The 22,052-nt window shown below is 43.5% G+C and overlaps 1 protein-coding gene across 1 annotated transcript in view; it reads left to right on the plus strand.

Annotated features, from left to right (window-relative positions):
- The window catches only part of LOC309557640 (RING finger protein 112-like), a gene marked incomplete at both ends in the record, with an annotated part of 39,902 nt that extends 18,419 nt beyond the window's left edge, over window positions 1–21,483 (plus strand). The window contains 9 exons of the mRNA XM_082260431.1: window positions 789–1,019; window positions 7,206–7,391; window positions 8,576–8,713; window positions 10,014–10,118; window positions 10,221–10,271; window positions 13,135–13,191; window positions 15,835–15,921; window positions 17,166–17,295; window positions 21,281–21,483. Coding sequence (XP_082116557.1) covers window positions 789–1,019; window positions 7,206–7,391; window positions 8,576–8,713; window positions 10,014–10,118; window positions 10,221–10,271; window positions 13,135–13,191; window positions 15,835–15,921; window positions 17,166–17,295; window positions 21,281–21,483 — 1,188 coding nt within the window. The remainder of the gene's footprint in view (window positions 1–788; window positions 1,020–7,205; window positions 7,392–8,575; window positions 8,714–10,013; window positions 10,119–10,220; window positions 10,272–13,134; window positions 13,192–15,834; window positions 15,922–17,165; window positions 17,296–21,280) is intronic.
- Between the last annotated feature and the right edge of the window lie 569 nt (window positions 21,484–22,052).

Genomic DNA, 22,052 nt, shown 5'->3' on the forward strand with positions numbered 1-22,052 from the left:
GTACCAGTGACATTACTACAGTAATCAGTGCTATATATATGCACTGTTACTGTAAAAATTACACTGGCAGGGAAGGGGTTAACTGTATTGGACAGGGAGGGGTTAAGTGTGTCCTAGGGGCGTGCTTCTAACTGTAGTGGGACATGGCTATTGGTGTAAAAACAAAGATCAACGGTTCTACATAGTAGAACCCTCTGATCTCCATTTTTACACAGGGGAGAATGACAGGCGGCTTGTTTACATAAGCCGCCCGCCTTTCTCCCGCTGTACCGACGATCGGTGAGTGACCGGCGGACATCGGGTCCGCCGGTCACACGCCCGCACTCCTCCCTGAACGAGCCGAGGCGGGTGGGCGCGCGCCTCAGTGGGCGCTCGCTCGCCCGCTATTGCCTCCAATCCCAGTGACAGGCGAGCGACGTAGATCTACGTCACTCTGCCTGGCCGGGGCTGACTGCCGCAGTAAATATACTGTGCACAGTCGGCAACCGGTTAATAACTACATAACACAGTACTTGTACTTTTACTTTCAGTACTTGAGTAGCAAAATTTTTAAAAAAACTACTTGCAATACTTAAGTACAAAAAATGTTGAATACTTTAGTACTTCTACTCAAGTCACTTTTTGATCGAGCACTTCCACTTCTACTCAAGTATGGGTTTTGAGTACTTTATACAACTCTGGCTTTAGGTCTGTTCCTTTCTGAGTTGTGCTGGGTTGGACCCATTTAAAATGAATTTCAACATGTGACAAAGCGTTTTTTTTTTTTTTTTTTCTACCAGGGGTTCTAGGTGTCTCAGGAAGGTGCTGCTCCTGTTCACAACTTAAAAGAAGATATTACCTGTTTTGTGTGTCTCCATGAGCTCTCGGATTTGGTCTCCAGCACCTATGGCCATACCTTCTACAGAGGCTGTATAACCAAACGTTGGGGCACCTTGCGTGGAAAGGTGCAGGAAAATCTGGCTCAAGGACCAGCTCATACCCGCCAACTGGCTGCAGATCATGCCGACCATGTTGTCCAAGTTCGGAGAGGCTGTCAAGAAAATGTGTAGCAGACAGGTGAGAGAGTGGAACATTCTACTATATACGAGTATAACAGAGAAGGAAAAGTTCTATCTAGACAGGAGCTGTAAATTCCAGTGCTAATATCAAAGTGTGAAGCCCAACCAGGGCTTTTTTTCTCAGTAGTAGGTGCAGGAACTCCCTATTCTGAGTCGCCAATTGTCTCTGCCCCATACCCACCTCCAAGCACATCCCTTGGTCCCACCCCCTACCCACCTCCCAGTACCGCCTCTTTTAGAGAACACAGAACCAAGTTTCATTCTGTGATGCTAAGTAATTTGTATTGAACTTGTTAATTATAACAAGAAAAGCAGCACAATAGATCCCCTGCAGCCAGCAACAATGGACCCCCAGAAACAAGAGATCACCCACACAACAATGCCCCCCCCCCCCCACGACAAAATACCACCCCAGCAACAATAGATCCACCCCAGCGACAATAGACTTCCAGCAGCAACATTAGATTCTCCAGCAGCCAGCAACAATAGACCTCTCCTTTAACAGTAGATCCCTCCTAGAAACATTGGACTTCCTAGAAATATAAGATTCCTCCCAGAAACAATAGATCCTCCTCCAGCAACAATAAACCCTCATGCAATAATAGATCCCCACTAGCGACAATAGATCCCCCAGCGGCCATTATCAATAGACCGTCCAGCACACTCTAGCATCCCTTGCACTTAACCACTTAAGCCCCGGAAGATTTTACCCCCTTTCCTGACCAGGCCCTATTTTGCGATTCGGCACTGCATGACTTTAACGGACAATTGCGCGGTCGCGCGATGCTGTACCCAAACAAATTTCACGTCCTTTTTTTCTCACAAACAGAGCTTTCTTTTGGTGGTATTTGATCACCTGTGCGATATTTTTTGATCATGCGCTATAAACAAAAAAAGAGCGTAAATTTTGCAAAGATAATATTTTTCACATTTTTTATATGAAATTCCCCCCAAAAAAATGTAAAAATCAAAATTTTTGGACATTTTTGGCCAATTTGTTTTATGCTACCTATGTTTGGTAAAAAAAATCACAATAAGCGTATTTTGATTGGTTTGCGCAAAAGTTATTGCACTTACTAACTAAGGGAAAGACTTTTGTCATTTTTTTTTTATTTTTTTTTAACGAGTAATGGCGGCGATCTGCAATTTTTTTTTTTGCGGGACTGCGACATTGCAGCGGAAAGATTGGACCCTTGACTGACATTTTTGACACTTTTGGGGGTACCAGTGACATTACTACAGTAATCAGTGCTATACATATGCACTGTTACTGTAAAAATGACACTGGCAGGGAAGGGGTTAACTTTATTGGAGAGGGAGGGGTTAAGTGTGTCCCTAGGGGCGTGCTTCTAACTGTGATTGGATGTGGCTGTGTGTGTGTAACAGCAGAGATCTACAGTCCTACATAGCAGGATCGTATGATCTCTGCTGTTACACAGGGAAGAATGACAGGCGGCTTTGTTTACATTAGCCGCCAGCCTTTCTCCCTTCACAGCGGACGATTGGGTCTGCCGTTCACACGCGTGGACTTGTTAGGGAACAAGCCGGGGCAGGAGCGCGCCTCCGGCAGCGCGCTCGCCCGCTATTGGCTCACAGGCTAGTGACGTACCCATACGTCACTTTGCCTGGCCGGGGCTGACCTCCGCAGTATATGTAGTTGCGGCGGTTGGCAAGCAGTTAAATGCATTCAGTGTTGGGGGTGCCTGAGCGCAACCAAACATTATAATCACATCTATGATTCAATGGAATAAAAATAAAATAAATCATATAGTCCAATGGTAAAAATCATCCACTCCTACTGTTAGGGAAAAAAGTATTTGATCCCCTGAGGATTTTGTATGCTTGCCCACTGACAAAGAAATGATCAGCCTATAATTTTAATGGTAGTTTTTTTTTTTGTTTTTTTTTTAACAGTGAGAGACAGAATAACAACAAAAATATCCAGAAAAACGCATTTCAAAAAAAGTTATAAATTGATTTGCATTTTAATAAGTGAAATAAGTATTTGATCCCCTATCAATCAGCAAGATGTCTGGCTCCCAGGTATCTTCTATACAGGTAATGGGCAGAGATTTGGAGCACTCTCTTAAGGCCCCTTTCACACAGGCGGACCGTTAAGATCCGCCTGTCCGTTTTTTTGGCGGATCTGAACGGCCCCCCCATGCATCCCTATGGGGCATCGGATGTGAGTGGAGACATGTCCGCTGACATCCGATCCAATCCGTCAAATCTGGACGGATGGAAACCCTATTTTCCATCCGTCCAGTGGATCGGATCAGATCAGATGAGAACGGACCGACGGTCCGTTCCCATCCGATTCCCCCATAGAGATGTATGGGGCTGTGACAGCTGTGTCTCCGCACACAGCGCGGAGAACAGCTGTCATCCTCCTGCTCAGCGGGGGATCGGCGGATCGATCCCCCGCTGAGATAAACGGAGTCGGTCCGACGGACTTATAGTGTGAAAGGGGCCTTAGGCCCCTTTCACACATACGGTCCCGTTCAGTTCATCAGTTCAGTCACGTCAAAATTTATCCGTTTTTCATCCGTTTTTCATCCATTGTCATCCGTTGTCATCCGTTTTTTGTCCGATTCATTTTTTTGACGGATGAGAAATAGAGCATTTATCCATTCAAAATAACGGACTTTGACTGAAGCGGATGAAAACGGATGTTAACTGATGATCATCCATTGTCACCTGTTTTTACATAGAGATACATTGATGTCCATTTTTCATCTGTCCAACGGATGGATGAAAAACGGACAAACGGACAGCATGTGTGAAAGGGGCCTAAAAGTGCTCCTAATCTTAGCTTGTTACCTGTATAAAAGACACCTGTACACAGGAGCAATCAATCAGATTCCAATCTCTCCACCATGGCCAAGACCAAAGAGCTTTCCAACGATGTCAAAGACAAGATTGTAGACCTACACAAGGCTGGAATGACCTACAAGACCATTGCCAAGCAGCTTATTCGCAAATAGAAGAAACACAATCTCCCTCAGTCTGGGGCTCCATGGAAGATCTCACCCCGTAGAGTTTCAATGATCATGAGAATAGTGAGGAATCAGCCCAGAACTACACGGGAAAATCTTGTCAATAATCTCAAGGCAGCTGGGACCATAGTCACAAAGAAACTAAATGGTAACAATACTCCGTGAAGGACTAAAATCCTGGAGCTCCCGAAAGGTCAAGAAAGCACATGTACAGCCTGAAATTTTCTAATGAACATCTGAATGATTCAGAGGAGACTGGGTGAAAGTGTTGTGGTCAGATGAGACCAAAATCAAGCTCTTTGGCATCAACTCGCTGTGTTTGGAGGAGGAGGAATCCTGCCAATGACACCCAAGAACACCATCCCCACCGTCAAACATGGAGGTGGAAACATTATGCTTTGGGGGTGTTTTTCTGCTAAGGGGACAGGGCAACTTCATTGCATCAAAGGGATGATGGACGGGGCCATGTACCGTCAAATCTTGGGTGAGAACCTCCTTCCCTCACCCAGGGCATTAAAAATGGGTTGTGGATGGGTATTCCAGCATGACAATGACCCGAAACACATGGCCAAAGCAACAAAGGAGTGGCTCAAGAAGAAGCCCATTAAAGTTCTGGAGTGGCCTAACCAGTCTCCAGACCTTAATTCCATAGAACATATGTGGAGGAAGCTGAAGGTTCTTACCTCTGATCGCTTACAAGAGTTTTGCCTCCAAGTACAAAGTCATGTTTTGTGAAGGGATCAAATATTTATTTCACTCATTAAAATGCAAATATTTATAACTTTTTTGAAATTCGTTTTTCAGGATATTTTTGTTGTTATTCTGTCTCTCACAGTTTAAATAAACCGACCATTTTAGACAATTATAGGCTGATCATTTCTGTGTCAGTGGGCAAACGAACAAAATCAGCAGGGGATCAAATACTTTTTACCCCCAATGTGAATCCAAACACCAAAAAGAAAAGCGCACAATTGCTGCTAGAGCTCCTTCTTCTCATTGATTCAACACACCGGTTCTCTTCCCATGCCATCTCAGATTCTGCTCACCTTATCCTTTTGAACCCTGCATATCACAAGATCAAAACTAGCATGATATATTCATTGCCAGGAAATGGGTACATGTCTCCTTTACCCACTTCAGCTCAGAAAGGTTTTACCCCGTTCATTACCAGGCCATTTTTTTGCTATTCAGCCCTGCGCTACTTTAACTGGCAAGTGCACAGTCATGCAACACTGTACGCAAATGAAAATGTTATAATTTTTTTTTTTTTACACGAATATAATTCTATTTGGGGTGGTATTTGATAATCACTGTTTTTTTTGCAATAAAAAAACAAAAAAAAAAAAACAATATTTTCTACTTAGTTATAAATCATATCTAATAAAATCAAATGTCGTCATAAATTTAGGCCAACATGTATTCTGCTACATGTCTTTGGTAAAAAAAAAAAATCCCAATTGGGGTATTTTAACCGATTGCCGACCACCTTACGTAGGAGCAGGGCCGCTGATAGGGGGGGACCACCAGCCCTCTTGTAGGGGACCCGAGCGCACAGGGGGGCCCCACACAGAGAGGGGGATTAGTGATGGACAACAAATACAGAAATCTTCCTTCAGCACCTGAATCTGATCTGTCCCCCTCACTGCTATCAGCTTTTGGCCCCTTTCACACAGGCGGACCGTTCAGATCCGCCTGTCCGTTTTTTTGGCGGATCTGAACGGTCCCCCCATGCATTCCTATGGGGCATCGGATGTCAGCGGAGACATGTCCGCTGACATCCGACCCGACCCGATCCGTCAAGTCTGGACGGATGGAAACCCTATTTTCCATCCGTCCAGCGGATCGGATCGGATGGGATCGGGTGACAACGGACTGACGGTCCGTTGACATCCGATTTTCCCCATAGAGATGCATGGGGAACTGTCAGCTGTGTCTCCGCACACAGCGCGGAGACACAGCTGCCCTCCTGATGCTCAGCAGGGGATCGGCGGCTCGATCCCCCGCTGAGAAAAACGGACTCCGTCCGACGGATGGAGTGTGTGAAAGGGGCCTTAATCTGTTGAGAAAGAGACAGTCGCCCCTCACTAATCCCCCTTCCTGTGGGCCCCCCCCCCTCCCAGCACTTATCTCTGCTCAGGAGTTTATTTGTAAATTGTAACTTTGTTTCTCTCTCTCTGTCTCTCTGATCACTGAGCTCCAACTGTCCAGACTGTATAATTTTCTCATCTCATCTTCTTTTTTATTTGACAGTTTGTTTTTTTAGATTTAGCAGGAATTATGCGAGTTATGTTATATTTGTGTCTGCTAATAGTGATTTTGTTGTAATTTTAGCTAAATATATCTTTAATATTTTCTTGGGGGGGGGGGGGGGCCAGGTAGTCTGTACGGGGCCCCGCGATTTCTAACAGCAGCCCTGCGTAGGAGTATGGTGTCTCTCCTGAGCTGGATCATGTATCCAGTACGTGATCCAGCACTTCTAGGTAGGGGCACATGCATGGCCGCTGTGCTGGTTGTGCTGTGATTAGTCATCAGCGGGTCCCAGCCAATGATTGACCGCCAGGACCGAGCGGCGTTCAGCGAGCAGGAAGACCGGACAGAGCTCTGTCAATGTAAACAATACATAGCTTTGTCTTGTCAGTTATGGTTTCTCTGCAAAGTAAAAACTGCACACAGCGAATGCACCAAGCATTGTTAGGCACATAATTAACCCTTTGATCACCCTACATGTTAACCCCTTCCCAGCCAGTGTCATTAGTACAGTGACAGTACATATTTTTAATACTGATCACAGTATTAGTGTAACCGGTTTCAATAAAGTGTCAAAAGTGTCAGTGTCATATTGCCCACCAGTCCTACTATAAATTTGCTGATCACCGCCATTACGTGTATAAAAAAAATAAATAAAAAATGATTCAGTATATACAGTATACCATAGTTTGTAGATAAAGAAAACTGAACCCTGTTCTCTTACCCTGTATGTACTCAGGAACGTATAAAAGGATGTTCACTTTACACCCATTCACCTCAATTGAAATACTTTCTAGAACGTAGTTTTTATATCCTTTCCCTGTAAATTTCCTTAAATAAACAGTAATATGAAAAAAAATGAACACACCCCATATGACTGGTGCCTTTTTTTTTATATGATTAGAATTCGCCTTCAGCCCTTCAGTTGGTGTACACAGATGATGATGGGAAACTGCAGCTGGATGAGAGGGTGATAAAGAATTGCTTTCAGGACAAGAAGTGCCCCTTGTGCCTTGTCTGTGTGATCGGTGAGAGGCAGAAAGGAAAGTCCATCGTACTGAATTATATCTTGAGAGCCCTTCACTACCTGGTGAGTAAACCCAGCCATATATCCTGAGAGCCCTTTGCTGCCTGGCGAGTAAACCCATCCCCTTACGCAGCTCAAGGTTAAGCCGCCTCTCCTCTAATCTCATCGTGTGGCCACGTGTCCTCTTGCACTCCTTGAGACCAAATAGTTTTTTACCTATGCTGGGATCACCATTGAGTTATTTGTAAATCGCTATCATGTCCCCTCTTGGGCGTCTCCTCTCCAAGGGGAATAAATGAAGTGCTTGTAATCGCTCCTTGTACTTAAGGTCCTCCAATCCCCTAATTAGTTTAGTTGCCCTTCTTTGGACTCTCTCCAGTTCCAGCACATCCCTTCTAAAGATTGGCGACCAGAACTGGACAAAATACTCCAGGTGTGGCCGGACCAGGGTTTTATAAAATGGTAGGATTATAGTCTTATCTCTGGAGTATATCCCCTTAATTATGCATGCTAATATTCTGCTGGCTTTGACAGCTGCAGCTTGACATTGCATGCTATTGCTTAGTCTATCTTCCACTAGAACCCCCAAATCCTTCTCCATTCTGGATTCCCCCAGAGGTTTCCCCCCCTAGAGCATAATTTGTGTTTATTTTTTTGGCGCCCAAGTGCAATACCTTACACTTCTCCACATTAAATCTCATTTGCCACGTAGTTGCCCACTCGGTTATATTGTTCAGGTCATTCTGTAGGATTTCTATATCTTGATGAGAAGTTATTGCCCTGCATATTTTTGTGTTATCTGCGAAAATTGAGATTGAGCTACTGATTTCATCCCCCATGTTATTGATAACTAAATTGAACAAAATTAGTCCCAGGACTGAGCCCTGGGGGACCCCACTTAACACTCCAGTTTAGAATGTAGCATGGACACCCGCTCTGGCACAGGACACAGAGGCAAGTGGAGATTACTGTAGTAGCGGTGTAATAGCAGTGTCTTCGTCAGTAATTTCCAGCTTCCGGGGGCATCGGCCAGGAATGGCATATACATAGTTACGTTCGTCCAATCTCAAACAACGTAACTTTGTAGAAATATCAATACCTGGAATCCTTTTTAATATGTGTTTCATATCTGCCTGAAGTTCAGCTTCAACCCGCCATATACATAAGGCTGGTCTATAAACCCTACTTTTGGTGTTTGTTTTTTTACAGATTGAGTGTTTGGAATTGATGATGATTTTCCTTTGTAGGAGAAAGGCCAGCCGGTCAGTCTGGGGCCAGATGATGAGCCCCTCACAGGGTTTGAATGGAGAGGTGGCACTGACAGTGTAACAAATGGGATCTGCATCTGGAGCAAGCCCTTCATCCTGGAGAGGAATAGGGAGAAGGTTCGATAGAGACGTTTTCTGTTAAATTATATAGGCGGATATCTTATCATATAGAAAGATGGAGAAATGAATAGGGAAATTGTCCTGAAATTATCCAAGCTCCTTTATAAAAAAAATCCCAAAGCATCTCAGGAGTCAAAAACATAGATCACAGCAAACCTGCATCTGATTTGTACACATGGATCATCCCAGGATCACTGCCAATCCATCTGTGGCTCTGATCTGTTTTTAGATATATTGCTTGCTTGCTGTGGTATAGAGGAGTTCCTCCACCAATCCCAAGAAAAAATACTAAGAAAAGTCAGCGCCAAGCCAACACAGGGCTGGTATCCCTGTAAGTAATGATAATGAAGTCTGAATGTGTTCCAGCAGAGGGCTGGTATCCCTATAGTAATGACAGTAGGGCCTACGTGTGTTCTAGCATAGGTTCAGTACCTGAAACATAGGAGTATCAAGGGACAAAAAAATGCATGTCCTTCTGAAATTGGTTCTGGGTTGTAGGGTAGAGGTTGGGCTCTTTCCCATTTAATTGGTCAAGAGGATAGGTTGGAAGGGTAAAACTAGAATTGCAATCTTGCCTATCTTGGATCTTGGATATTGGCAAACAGACACAGCGGGGTTGATTTACTAAAACTGGAGAGTGCAAAATCTGGTTCAGCTCTGCATAGAAACCATAGAAAGCAAAGAAACCAATCAGGTTTCAGTTTTTTTTTTTTTTTTTGTTTTTCTTTTTTTGTCAAAACCTAATTGAAGGGAGCCAAAGTTAGAAGCTAATTGGCTACCATGCACAACTGCACCAAATTTTTCACTCTGCAGTTTTAGTAAATCAACCCCATAGTGATAGGTAAGAATAACATACATTACAAGTAAGTTACATTCAACTGAACGTATTCTTTAATGTTCTGAGTTCAACTCTAAATGTCATGGTACATACCCATCAATTTTAGCCACATGGGTAACTGTATAAATGCTGGGGTATGTTCTTGATACTACTTAGAACTGAGGAAGCCACTTAGATTAGTGGTTGAATTTCATCAGTATCTCAGAAGTCCAGTTTAATATGACTGAGTACTAACAGCTATACCATGATCTGGATAAATGAGAAGGTTCACAGACAACTTAAAAATAGGTTTTGGTAAAATGAAAGCCACCATTCACAGTTTATTAAGTAAAGTTGGATATAATAGATGTACAGTATAAATTGTTTTAGGTGAAACCATCTATTCAAAATCTGATCTAGGAGTGTCCTTTGGGATTGGTTCATTGACTGCTTTGGTGACCATTTACCTTCTCCTCACAGATGGCGGTATATGTCCTGGACACGGAGGGCTCGCTGGATATTGAGGGTGACCAGGAGACCTGCCTTAAACTGTCTGCACTGTCTATGCTACTCAGCTCACATCTGGTATCAGATTCTAGATTTCATCTATTTTATAGTAATTCTCCAGTAATATTATGACGTATCTGTTTGTCAATAATAACGTGCTATTGTATGTGTATTCTGCAGATTTTTAATGTGAATGCATTTCTGAACACCACAGAACTGGATTATCTGGAGGTAGGTGGTCTATGAGAGCAAATGTTTAAGTAAACAATACAAATTGGGTAACTTCAATGGATAGTCAATGGTCCTCCCTCTATGTGGTAATATCTTCCGTCAATGGTCCTCCCTCTATGTGGTTATATCTTCCATCAATGGTCCTCCCTCTATGTGGTTATATCTTTCGTCAATGGTCCTACCTCTATGTGGTTATATCGTCCGTCAATGGTCCTCCCCCTATGTGGTTATATCTTCTGTCAATGGTCCTCCCTCTATGTGGTTATATCTTTAATCAATGGTCCTCCCTCTATGTGGTTATATCTTCCGTCAATGGTCCCTCCCCTATGTTGTTCTATCTTCCGTCAATGGTCCTCCCCCTATGTGGTTATATCTTCCGTCGATGGTCCTCCCTCTATGTTGTTCTATCTTCCGTCAATGGTCCTCCCTCTATGTGGTTATATCTTCCGTCAATGGTCCTCCCTCTATGTTGTTCTATCTTCCGTCAGTGGTCCTCCCTGTATGTGGTTATATCTTCCGTCAATGGTCCTCCCCCCTATGTTGTTCTATCTTCTGTCAATGTGATAGAATGTGATGTGGTTATATCTTCCATCAATGGTCCTCCCCTATGTTGTTCTATCTTCCGTCAATGGTCCTCCCCCTATGTGGTTCTATCTTCCGTCAATGGTCCTCCCTCTATGTTGTTATATCTTCCGTCAATGGTCCTCCCTCTATGTTGTTCTATCTTCTGTCAATGGTCCTCCCTCTATGTTGTTATATCTTCCGTCAATGGTCCTCCCCTATGTTGTTTTATCTTCCGTCAATGGTCCTCCCTCTATGTGGTTATATCTTCCGTCAATGGTCCTCCCCCTTTGTGGTTATATCTTCCATCAATGGTCCTCCCTCTATGTGGTTATATCTTCCGTCAATGGTCCTCCCCCTATGTTGTTCTATCTTCCGTCAATGGCCCTCCACCTATGTGGTTATATCTTCCGTCAATGGTCCTCCCTCTATGTTGTTCTATCTTCCGTCAATGGTCCTCCCTCTATGTGGTTATATCTTCCGTCAATGGTCCTCCCTCTATGTGGTTATATCTTCCGTCAATGGTCCTCCCTCTATGTGGTTCTATCTTCCGTCAGTGGTCCTCCCTGTATGTGGTTATATCTTCCGTCAATGGTCCTCCCCCCTATGTTGTTCTATCTTCTGTCAATGTGATAGAATGTGATGTGGTTATATCTTCCGTCAATGGTCCTCCCCTATGTTGTTCTATCTTCCGTCAATGGTCCTCCCCCTATATTGTTCTATCTTCCGTCAATGGTCCTCCCCCTATATTGTTCTATCTTCCGTCAATGGTCCTCCCTCTATGTTGTTCTATCTTCCGTCAATGGTACTCCCTCTATGTTGTTATATCTTCCGTCAATGGTCCTCCCTCTATGTTGTTTTATCTTCTGTCAATGGTCCTCCCTCTATGTTGTCCTATCTTCCGTCAATGGTCCTCCCTCTATGTGGTTATATCTTCCATCAATGGTCCTCCCCCTATGTGGTTATATCTTCCATCAATGGTCCTCCCTCTATGTGGTTATATCTTCTGTCAATGGTCCCTCCCCTATGTTGTTCTATCTTCCGTCAATGGTCCTCCCTCTATGTGGTTATATCTTCTGTCAATGGTCCCTCCCCTATGTTGTTCTATCTTCCGTCAATGGTCCTCCCTCTATGTGGTTATATCTTCCGTCAATGGTCCTCCCCCTATGTGGTTATATCTTCCATCAATGGTCCTCCCTCTATGTGGTTATATCTTCTGTCAATGGTCCCTCCCCTATGTTGTTCTATCTTCCGTCAATGGTCCTCCCTCTATGTGGTTATATCTTCCGTCAATGGTCCTCCCTCTATGTGGTTATATCTTCCGTCAATGGTCCTCCCTCTATGTGGTTATATCTTCCATCAATGGTCCTCCCTCTATGTGGTTATATCTTCCGTCAATGGTCCTCCCTCTATGTGGTTATATCTTCTGTCAATGGTCCTCCCTCTATGTGGTTATATCTTCCGTCAATGGTCCTACCTCTATGTGGTTATATCTTCCCCATTTGACCAGGTATGTGTCCGCACCATTGCTTAAAATGCAGAATACAGCAAAGGCATAGTTAGACATGTTTATGACATCCACTGTTAGTAAGCATACATTTTGCTCGGTGCACTGGTAAAATCCCTTAGCAAAAAAAAAATCCTTTGGGTCGTTAGTGGCATTTTGGTGTCCTATTTTGTGACTATCACTTGTGATTAGTACCCAGAACTGACTTCTTGGTACCTGTGTTATGACTTTGTGGCAAAGGTCCAACCTGGCACCTAACAAAGCTAAAACAATAACTCTTTACATGGGTTCTTGTTGAAACCTTGACATACTTACTTTGGACCCCTTAGGCTAGACCCCTTAGGCTAGAGGAATCTTCGTTATTAGCTGCATCGATCCATACTACTTGTAATATTCCCCAGGCAATGGCAGGCAAAAATGTTTACCAATTGTGTATAAAATGGTCAGAAAATGGTGAAAAGGTGAAGACAAGTAAAGTTAATAGCAGATCCCTTATGAATCAAGCAAATATTACAAGAACACAAAAGCTCACGTGGTGCAGATTGACAAGCGTTTCACTATGCGGCCACCATTATAGGACACCACCTGTTTTTGAGGGGTTTCCTCAAAATGATTATCTCTCATCCTCCTCCCCATTTCTGATTTTCACTGCAGACCAACTGAAGAACTATAACATCATGTCTACCTTGGTGGAAAGGATTAGTTTGATCAGCCATACTCAAAGCAACAACGACCCATTATGTTAGAGAATCTCGTTAATATATCTTGTTTTTTTTTTCTCATTGATCTTTCCAGGTGTGTGTTAATGGATCCAAGCTGACGGGAGATTCATCTTCACTTCAATTTCTGCAGGTAAATGAAGCAGTTTATTATCTTATATAGGCCTTTCACAAGTGACTAAACTTCCTATGTGACAGTGGCAGTTCCAAAATTCACCACTAGAGATGGACCGAACACCCCCCTGTTTGGTTTGCAGCTGAACTGCAAACTCTATTGAAGTCTATGGGAGCTGAACATGAGAAGTAAAAAGTCCTTGTTTTGAAGACTTACATGCAAGTAAATGGCCACATAAGGGATCCGGGGGCCTGGGTACTTCCCTGGGGGACATGAATCAATGCAAAAATTATTTTCAAAAGCGATAGTTTTTTCAGGAGCAGTGATTTCAATGATACTTAAAGTGCAACAATAAAAATGAAAATTTCCTTTCAGTATAGTGCCTGGGGGTCCCCTTTGTCTGCCTGTAAAGTGGCGCATCTTTAGCAGGTATGGATTTTAAGCGAAACCCCCATGCCAACATTTAAAAAAAAATTGCCTTGGGTTCCCCAAAAATCCATACCAGACCCTTATCCGAGCATGCAGGTCAGAAAAGGGGGGGGGGGCGAGCGAACTCGTCCCCCCTCCTGAACCATAGCAGGCCTCATTCCCTCAACATGGGGGATGCTTTTGGGTGGGGGCCCTGCCCCCCACCCCACAGAACCTTGTCCCCATGTTGATAAGATTATGTAAAAACAAATAAGATACATATACACCTGATGAAAGAGCGTGCATGCCCATTCGGGACTTTGCGCATGCTCAGAAACTCGTTGTGTTGCAACAAGCTCCCCAGTGACGCCACACACTTTACTCCACCTCCCATCACGGCCTTGCCTGGGACCTGGAAGCTCACAGGAGATAGCCGGCTTTTTCTCTATGACAGATTGTAGTATCCCGGTAGCATGCTTTGAGTGGATGGACGGCATCACCAGGAGGAGTATCGTTTTTAGCCTTGTCTAAAGCCTGATTACCATCAGCTTTTGTGAGTTGTTACTATTACTCCAATTACCACCGTAGACCATAAAGATACCAGAGAAAGATATGGCTGCACTCCACAGCTGAGATAAGATTATGTAAAAACAAATAAGATACATATATACCTGATGAAAGAGTGTGTATGCCCATTCGGGATCTCGCACATGCTCAGAAACTCGTCGTGTTGCAACAAGCTCCCCAGTGACGCCACACACTTTACTCCACCTCCCATCAGACCTTGCCTGGGACCTGGAAGCTCACAGGAGATAGCCGGCTTTTCCTCCATGACAGATTGTATTATCCCGGTCACATGCTTTGAGTGGATGGATGGCATCACCAGGAGGAGTATCGTTTTTAGCCTTGTCTAAAGCCTGATTAACATCGGCTTTTGTGAGTTGTTACTATTACTCCAATTACCACCGTAGACCATAAAGATACCAGAGAAAGATACGACCGCACGCCACAGCTGAGATAAGATTATGTAAAAACAAATAAGATACATATACACCTGATGAAAGAGTGCGCATGCCCATTTGGGACCTCGCACATGCTCAGAAACGCGTCGTGTTGCAACAAGCTCCCCAGTGACGCCACACGCATTACTCCACCTCCCATCACGGCCTTGCCTGGGACCCAGAAGCTCACAGGAGATAGCATGGCCACCTCCGAGGTGGCAACAAGTTTGTTCCTCCTTACCCAGTGTCATGTACCAGAGTGTATATGCTGCTGGTGGTCTTTGAAAACAGCAACACATCGAAATCTCTAATTATTGCTTCTGGAAAGTCAATGGAAGTGACGTGGTTGGAGATTTTGGCGGGTTGGAGTTTTTGGCAGAACACCAGCTATAAAGAAAAAGTGATGCGGCAGCATTATAGCTGCCGACCACTACCAAACAGCCGGCTGCACAGTGTGCTCCCCCTCTCCTGTCGGTATGGTTCCCAGGCTGTCCCCAGGCTGTCCCGTGCTTAGCATTGCCCAAGAGGGGGGGGGGGTGTGGAGAGATTGCAGTGAGACCGAAGCAAATCGATGCCTCCATCTCACATGCAAACAATGCAACTGGAAGTGATGTAACTTCTGGGTTCAGATGTACCTTTTCCTGGCCAGTACAGCCAGGGGACCCATTTAACCGAGCTGATCTGTGCTTGGTTAGATTGTGTGAAGAGCAGGGGAGACATATATAAGACCTCTAATGTCTCCATAAAGAGACCCCTTGTAATAGCAATCACTTAAAAATGAATTTTAAAAATTAAAAGAAATAAGTAAAAAAAAATAAATAAATATATATATATATATATATATATATATATATATATATACACAATAAAATATATGAAAATTCCCCAAAAAAATGCCAAAACCTCCTTGCCCCATACTCCTGCACAAATACAAGCCCAGGGTGCACACATGTGACATACCAAAAATGGGTATTATATGGTGTTTTTGCACTAAAATTAATTTTATTATATTTTTTCGATTCTTTAAAGCAGAGCTCCACCCAAAAGGGGAAGTCCTGCATTTCACTAAATGGCCTTTTTTTTTTGGGGGGGGGGGGGGGGCTGGTTTTGACAGGTACTTGCTCTCACTTCTGCTTGGATCGCCTAGCCTAATTAGGTTTTCTTTATATACTCAAGAACAGAATTTTTGTGGGTTTTTTCTATCTAAGTTTTTTTTTTGCAAATCATTTAGCTCAACTCATTGTTTTTTCAGCACCTGGATCTTCTGATGAGAGACTGGCAGGATCCTGACCACTGTGGCCGTGAAACAGCTCGTACCTACCTACAGCATGTGATTGAGGTACGATGGTGAATGGGAGGAGGGCTCAGAAAAACAGGAATTTTTTCCTATATTCATAAGTTTAAAACATTCTCCTTTATTTACTGTATTTTACCTTACTTTATATGCAAGATCCCAATACTCCCGACTATGTACAATAGTGGGGCATTTTTTTTTTTTTAATTGCTGGCTGTATCACCACATAATCACACAATATCCAAAAATAGTATAAAAAGTAAATATCATACAGAATAAGAGACAAAAAAATTATCAACAAAATACAAATAAAATATGCAAATAAAAATACATGTAGAAAAAAAACAAAAAAAAAAAAAGAGAAAAGGCACAGAAAAACAAATATATATGTAGACTATCTGCAACTTAGTAGCATACAAACAGGACCTATGCAAGGACTTTTGCAGCCCTAGGCAAAATAAAAATCCCCCCCCCCCCATATGCTCTCCCAACCCCCCCATCCCAAGTTGCTGAAGGGGTTACAACCCCTTCAGTGACTTACCCCAGCACTGGGTCAGGCTCCGCCTACTCTCCTCCCCTGCTGACGTCAGCCTGCGGGGGAGACCTAATGCGGCATGCTCATTAGGTCTGTGTTTGCCCAGGGTCCAATCAATATTAAAGACGGCCCTGGGTATAAGAAGGCAAGTCAGCAGAGGCAGTGTGATGTTTTGAGCAATGTTCTGCTGGGAAACCTTGGGTCCTGCCATTCATGTGTGTCCATGCCTCAATGAGTCAGGGCTGTTTTAGCAAAGGGGGGCCATACTCAATATTAGGTGGGTGGTCATACTAATATGGCTGATTGGTGTATATACAGTATATACATATATACTATATGGCCAAAAGTATGTGGATTCCCCTACAAATGATGGAGTTCAGGTGTTTCCAGTGAAGGGTCCTGTTAATAGAGCATACAAAGGTTTTTTTGATCTTCCAACCCTATTCAACCCATTGGAGATGATTTGGAACACCAATTGTGAGCCAGGTGTTCTTATCCAACATCAGTAACTGACCTCACAAATGGGTGAAAATCTCCACGCACACCTTTCAAAATCTTGTGGAAAGCATGTACTGAACATTAGAGGATGCTTTAACTACAAAGGAGGGAAAATGTATATTAATGGTCATGGTTTTAAAATGGGATGCCCAACAAACTCATATTAGCATGATGGTCAAGTGTCCATTTGGCTATATATTGTATATAGTACTAGCGATAATTGTAACCTGTCACCTAATTATTTTTTTTACTACAGAAACTGACACTGCGGGAAGGTTCCAAAAACAACCTCTTCCTGGAGACTCCTAAAAGTCCATCTGTCAGCAGCTTTCTGTTGCCCCACCCAGGCAAAAGGTTCCTGAAATCAAGTCAGGGTACACTGGCAGGTAAATCAGACCCCCAGGGACTGTTACTGCGTGGACTAGACATATTAAATTAATGGGGTTGTAAACCTCTTCTTCTGGGGTCCCCCACCGGAGCTCCAGCCCCCCCCCCCTTCGGCAGGTCCCCTACGGAAAGCCGCTTTCCACAGGGGCACCCGTGTGGGCTTGCTCCCGAATCCTGGTGCTGCTTCCATAGACACACAGTGGGATTCGGTCCCGCTCCCGTGTCACAGCTTTTGATTGACAGCCAATGGCTCCTGCTGCTATCTATCTGTCCAATGAGGAGAGCAACAGTGGCTGGCACCCTGTGCTCCTGCACATCGCTGGATCGGATGGACTCAGGTAAAAAGCCAGCAGCGTTGTCAGCCCCCTTTATATCAGCCCCTTCACATTCTTACCTTACACAGGGCAGAGTTAGAAGGCACAGCAGCTCTGAATGGAGGGTGGGAGCTGCCCAACCTTTCATGTTAAGCTGGTGATTAGTTGCTAAGACCACCCTGCTTTCTATCAACCAGTCGCCTGCTTGCAAACTCAAAAACTTGGGGATCTTTTTGCCCTCTGCCCAGAACTGCTGTGCCTTCTGCCCTCTACCCTGCTTTCAGGATGATAGAGGCAGAATCTGGGGGAAAGAACCAGTAGAGTGATCCACAGGGTGGTGGGGGCCAGAGGGAGACGGATCTGGCCCCTAAGTGCTGCGGTCCGGAGTCACATGGTCCAGATCCAGATCATTGTCCACCATTTTAGTGGTGGTGTAGACAGTGCCTGGTGTAGACAGTTTTCACTGATGAGTTATATACATTCATTACATAGCATTTGTAAGTGCCATGTTGCTACTAAAGAAAAAAAAATGGATGTGTAAAGATAAGGGACATTTTCTGTTATGGCTCTGGGCTTTGAACATAGGTAGGTGAAGACGGCTATTAAGTAATATTAATAGGGGGCAAAGAACCGACCCCTATCCCTTTTTATATACATGTAAACCAGTTCCACTAATCCCTCCCTTAAAAAGCATTACTAGTTAACCCCTTCTAAACAGAATAAAATGAGGATCACCCTTTTCTCTTTGTAATAAACTAAGAACACACCCACAATTAACCTCCACATTCAAACCCCTAGCACATTTATTTCAGAAACCTTCTTTTCCCCAAGGATGGAAATTAAGGCCTTTAGCTGGTGGCTGAACAAGGGGCTTTACCGAATTGGACACTTCCTCTGATCTTTAGGCCTACTCACCAAGGCATTTTGTATTAGCCTTCTACTGAACTTTTACGCCTCTCCCAAATTTCAAATTTTATACATAAACTTCAAATTCAGAAGGGCCGAATATCACCGCATAACAATAGTGCGGTCAAGCCATGGAGCAGAGAGGGGGGAATTTCAGTTATCTACAGGGCGCTTTCCTCAGACTTCTTTTATGTTGGCCTGGGAAACAGATCTTACACAAGAATGGGATCCTGAGGTGTGAAATAGGAATGTTTAGGGCTTACAAAGGGGTGCTCTATATTGCCCTTGTAGAAGCTTATTTGAAAATTATGACGACCTTGTCCCATAAAAATGAGCAAAGTTGTATCCTTTAGCTTCCCCCTCTGTTTAGAGGCTGTGAACACCTGAGTAATATGCTTCATATATGGTGGAATTGCCCTAAAATCAGGAGCTTCTGGAACAAAATATTTTTGCTCTGGAAGATTACGGGTATCCCGATCATGAAGTCCCCTCAAATCGTCCTCCTTAACTTTCCAGTGGAATCAGCCTCCAGGAATATGCAAAGACTTATCTTCTTCATCCTCCTTGGGGCCAAATTGACCATTGCCAAGTCATGGAAGGCATCATATGTCTCTTTCCAATTGACAAAAAGAAAAATCTCCTGGATTATAGCCCAGGAGAAGATGGTCGGCATGGTCTTGGATTCCACCCAGAAATGTGAAGCAATATGGGAACCATGGGCAAATTTTATGAATATCCCTTTGGTCCCATGAATTTTGGTCCCCTCTCTTAACTCCCCCCCCCCCTTTTTTTTTTTTTTTTTCTGTAATGGCTCTTTCCTAGTTGGTCACTCTTAACCTAGTCATCTTCCTTGCTCTGCACTACATCTCCTCTTTTCTCCTTCTACAATGCTGTCCTTTTCTCTTTAAGGGTTTGATACCTATCTGGGGTCCCTCTGCCTCTTACTACTGACCAGGTATTACATGTTTTGGGTTCCAATATATGTTTACTACTAATAACTCTGCATTTCTAGGATCCTATGACTACCTATTTAGATCTCTTGGAATCAGAAATATTATATCCGATGCTTGAAAATGAATCTGCTCTAGTTCTGTGAACATGGGATAATCCTCTTAGGTTTATTTTTGCCTCTTTCCTATATTAGAAACATATTTTTTACTAATGATCCCTTTTTTCTCTCTTATTTTTCCATATGCGATTTCTTACTTATTTTTCCATATGTGATGTCATTATTAAGTTGCTAGCTTGAGAGGGCGTGTATCAACCTTTCTGGCCTTATACAAGACTTTTCTACAGTTTTTTATTCTTTGTATGATACGCCTGGTTTGGTTTGTATATCCATTTACCTGATATTCTTAATAAAAACATATTGAAATTAAATGAGGATCACTTCCCCTAATGCTAAAAAACATACACCTCAGGTTGCATCACAGTGGCTCAGTGGCCAGCTCCTCTCCCCCACACTACCAGAATCCTTGTTCAAATCCCAACCACAACACCACCACCATGGAGCTTACCTGGGCACTCTGGCCCCTCCCACACTTCAATGAATGGATACTGACTACTTAGCTCCTATCCCAACTGGCCCTTTATATGCATAAATATGAGCAAGGGTCATCAGACTACAAGCTCCCAGGGGTCTATTATTGTCAACTGTGCCCAAAAGTTGATGGGAGTGGGTCAGGGGCTCTGAAAAGGATTGAGCACATTATAGACTGTATACTGTTGGATCTTAGTGTAATTTGTATGTAAGAAGCTGCAGTGTTCTTCTTCCACTACAGGTAGTGCTCGAATCGCAGTGGCCCTACAGCTGGAGTCATGAAGATCCTGGTTCCTCTATGGTTACCTGGGTCACTGGGGATGCTGTGGCCCCATGTGACTCTGGCAGCCATCTTGTGTATGCACAAAGCAAGGTCCATAAAGACATGGATGAGTGAGTTTGGGGTGGAGGAACTTGACTGGCCTGCACAGAGTCCTGAAATAAAACCCAATAGAACACCTTTGGGATGAATTAGAGCGGAGACTAAGCCAGGCCTTCTCATCCACACCAGTGCCTGGCCTCACAAATGCGCTTCTGGAAGAATAGTCAAACATTCCTATAGACACACTCCTAAACCTTGTGGACGGCCTTCCCAGAAGAGTTGAAGCTGTTATAGCTGCAAAGGGTGGGCCAATTCAATATTGAACCCTACGGACTAAGACTGGGATACCAATAAAGTTCATGTGCGTGTAAAGGCAGGCGTCCCAATACATATAGGGTATGCAATTTAAAAATGTAGTCCATAATATCAATTTTAGTAGAATGTAACACTTTTCTTATTATTGAACAAAAGTCTGAGTGTTAATAAATATCTGTCTGGCCATCAACTCCTTTATTCGCTCATGATTCCACAACTTGAAAATCACCCACCTTTCTTATATACTTTCTCCTTACAGAAAGGGTATAGCATGCAATGCCAGGAAAACTCCTAAAAATTAAGGGGCAAAAGACCTCCCAACAAAAAATCACCAGGTCAACTTAAAAGCAAGCAAGACAAATTATAAAGTGTAACCTGTTCATTAGGTTATCAGCTCTAATGGGCGCGTTGAGAGCAAGCCCTCTTTGCTCCAACCAGCTAAACTCTTTATACTCCATCTCTCATTGCACACAATGGCTCCAACTAGTGCATTTCTTCAATGGGACTTTGTTGTATTGGAGCCACCAACAAAATCTTCTGCTGCCACCATGTGTCTTCTTCCAATCACAGTCCTTCTCTATTCACAGACATGGATGGAGGTTTCAGACATCACCTCACAACATACATCTCCAATCTCGTAGAAGAAATTTGGCGCCACCAGAAAACGTCTATTAGTGGAGAGAAGATCACTTGCGGCCATGTGAGGAAGGAGCTGAAGGTCAGTCTTTTACAGAGACCTCCGGTAACACTATTGAGACATAGAAAACCAGTGCATGGGGAAAAAGCGTGAAGATCAATAGCGATTAATTAGAATTACTGATATCCTATGCTGCTAGATGGAATCTGAATTACACAAGTTTAACTCTAGCAGCTGCTACTGAAGCTTATGTGGACCTGTTTAGGGAGAATAAACTATTCAGAATTCTCTGGCTCAGTCAACTACATTTAAGCACCATGGAATGGGTCAAGGCAGATGTTAATTGTCTGAGAACATAATGGGAGATTTTAATGTTTATGGAACCTCCCTGTAATATTTTAATACTGTAGGCTTAATAATAGCATGTAATGCCAAACTGCTGTTTCCAAAGCAAGCAAAGTCCTTTCTTGTATTAAGAGAGGCATGGACTCCAGAGAGAGAGACATCATTTTGCCCCTGTACAAATTATTGGTAAGACCTCATCTGGAATATGCAGTTCAGTTTTGGGCACCAGTTCTTAAAAAGAGGATATCAGGGAACTGGAGAAAGTACAGAGAAGGTCAACCAAACTGATAAGAGGCATGGAGGAGCTCAGCCATGAGGAAAGATTAGAGGAACTGAATTTATTCTCTCCTGAGAAGAGGAGATTAAGGGGGGGATAT

Source organism: Pelophylax lessonae, assembly GCF_965119305.1.
Source record: "Pelophylax lessonae genome assembly, chromosome: 6".
NCBI lineage: Eukaryota > Metazoa > Chordata > Amphibia > Anura > Ranidae > Pelophylax > Pelophylax lessonae.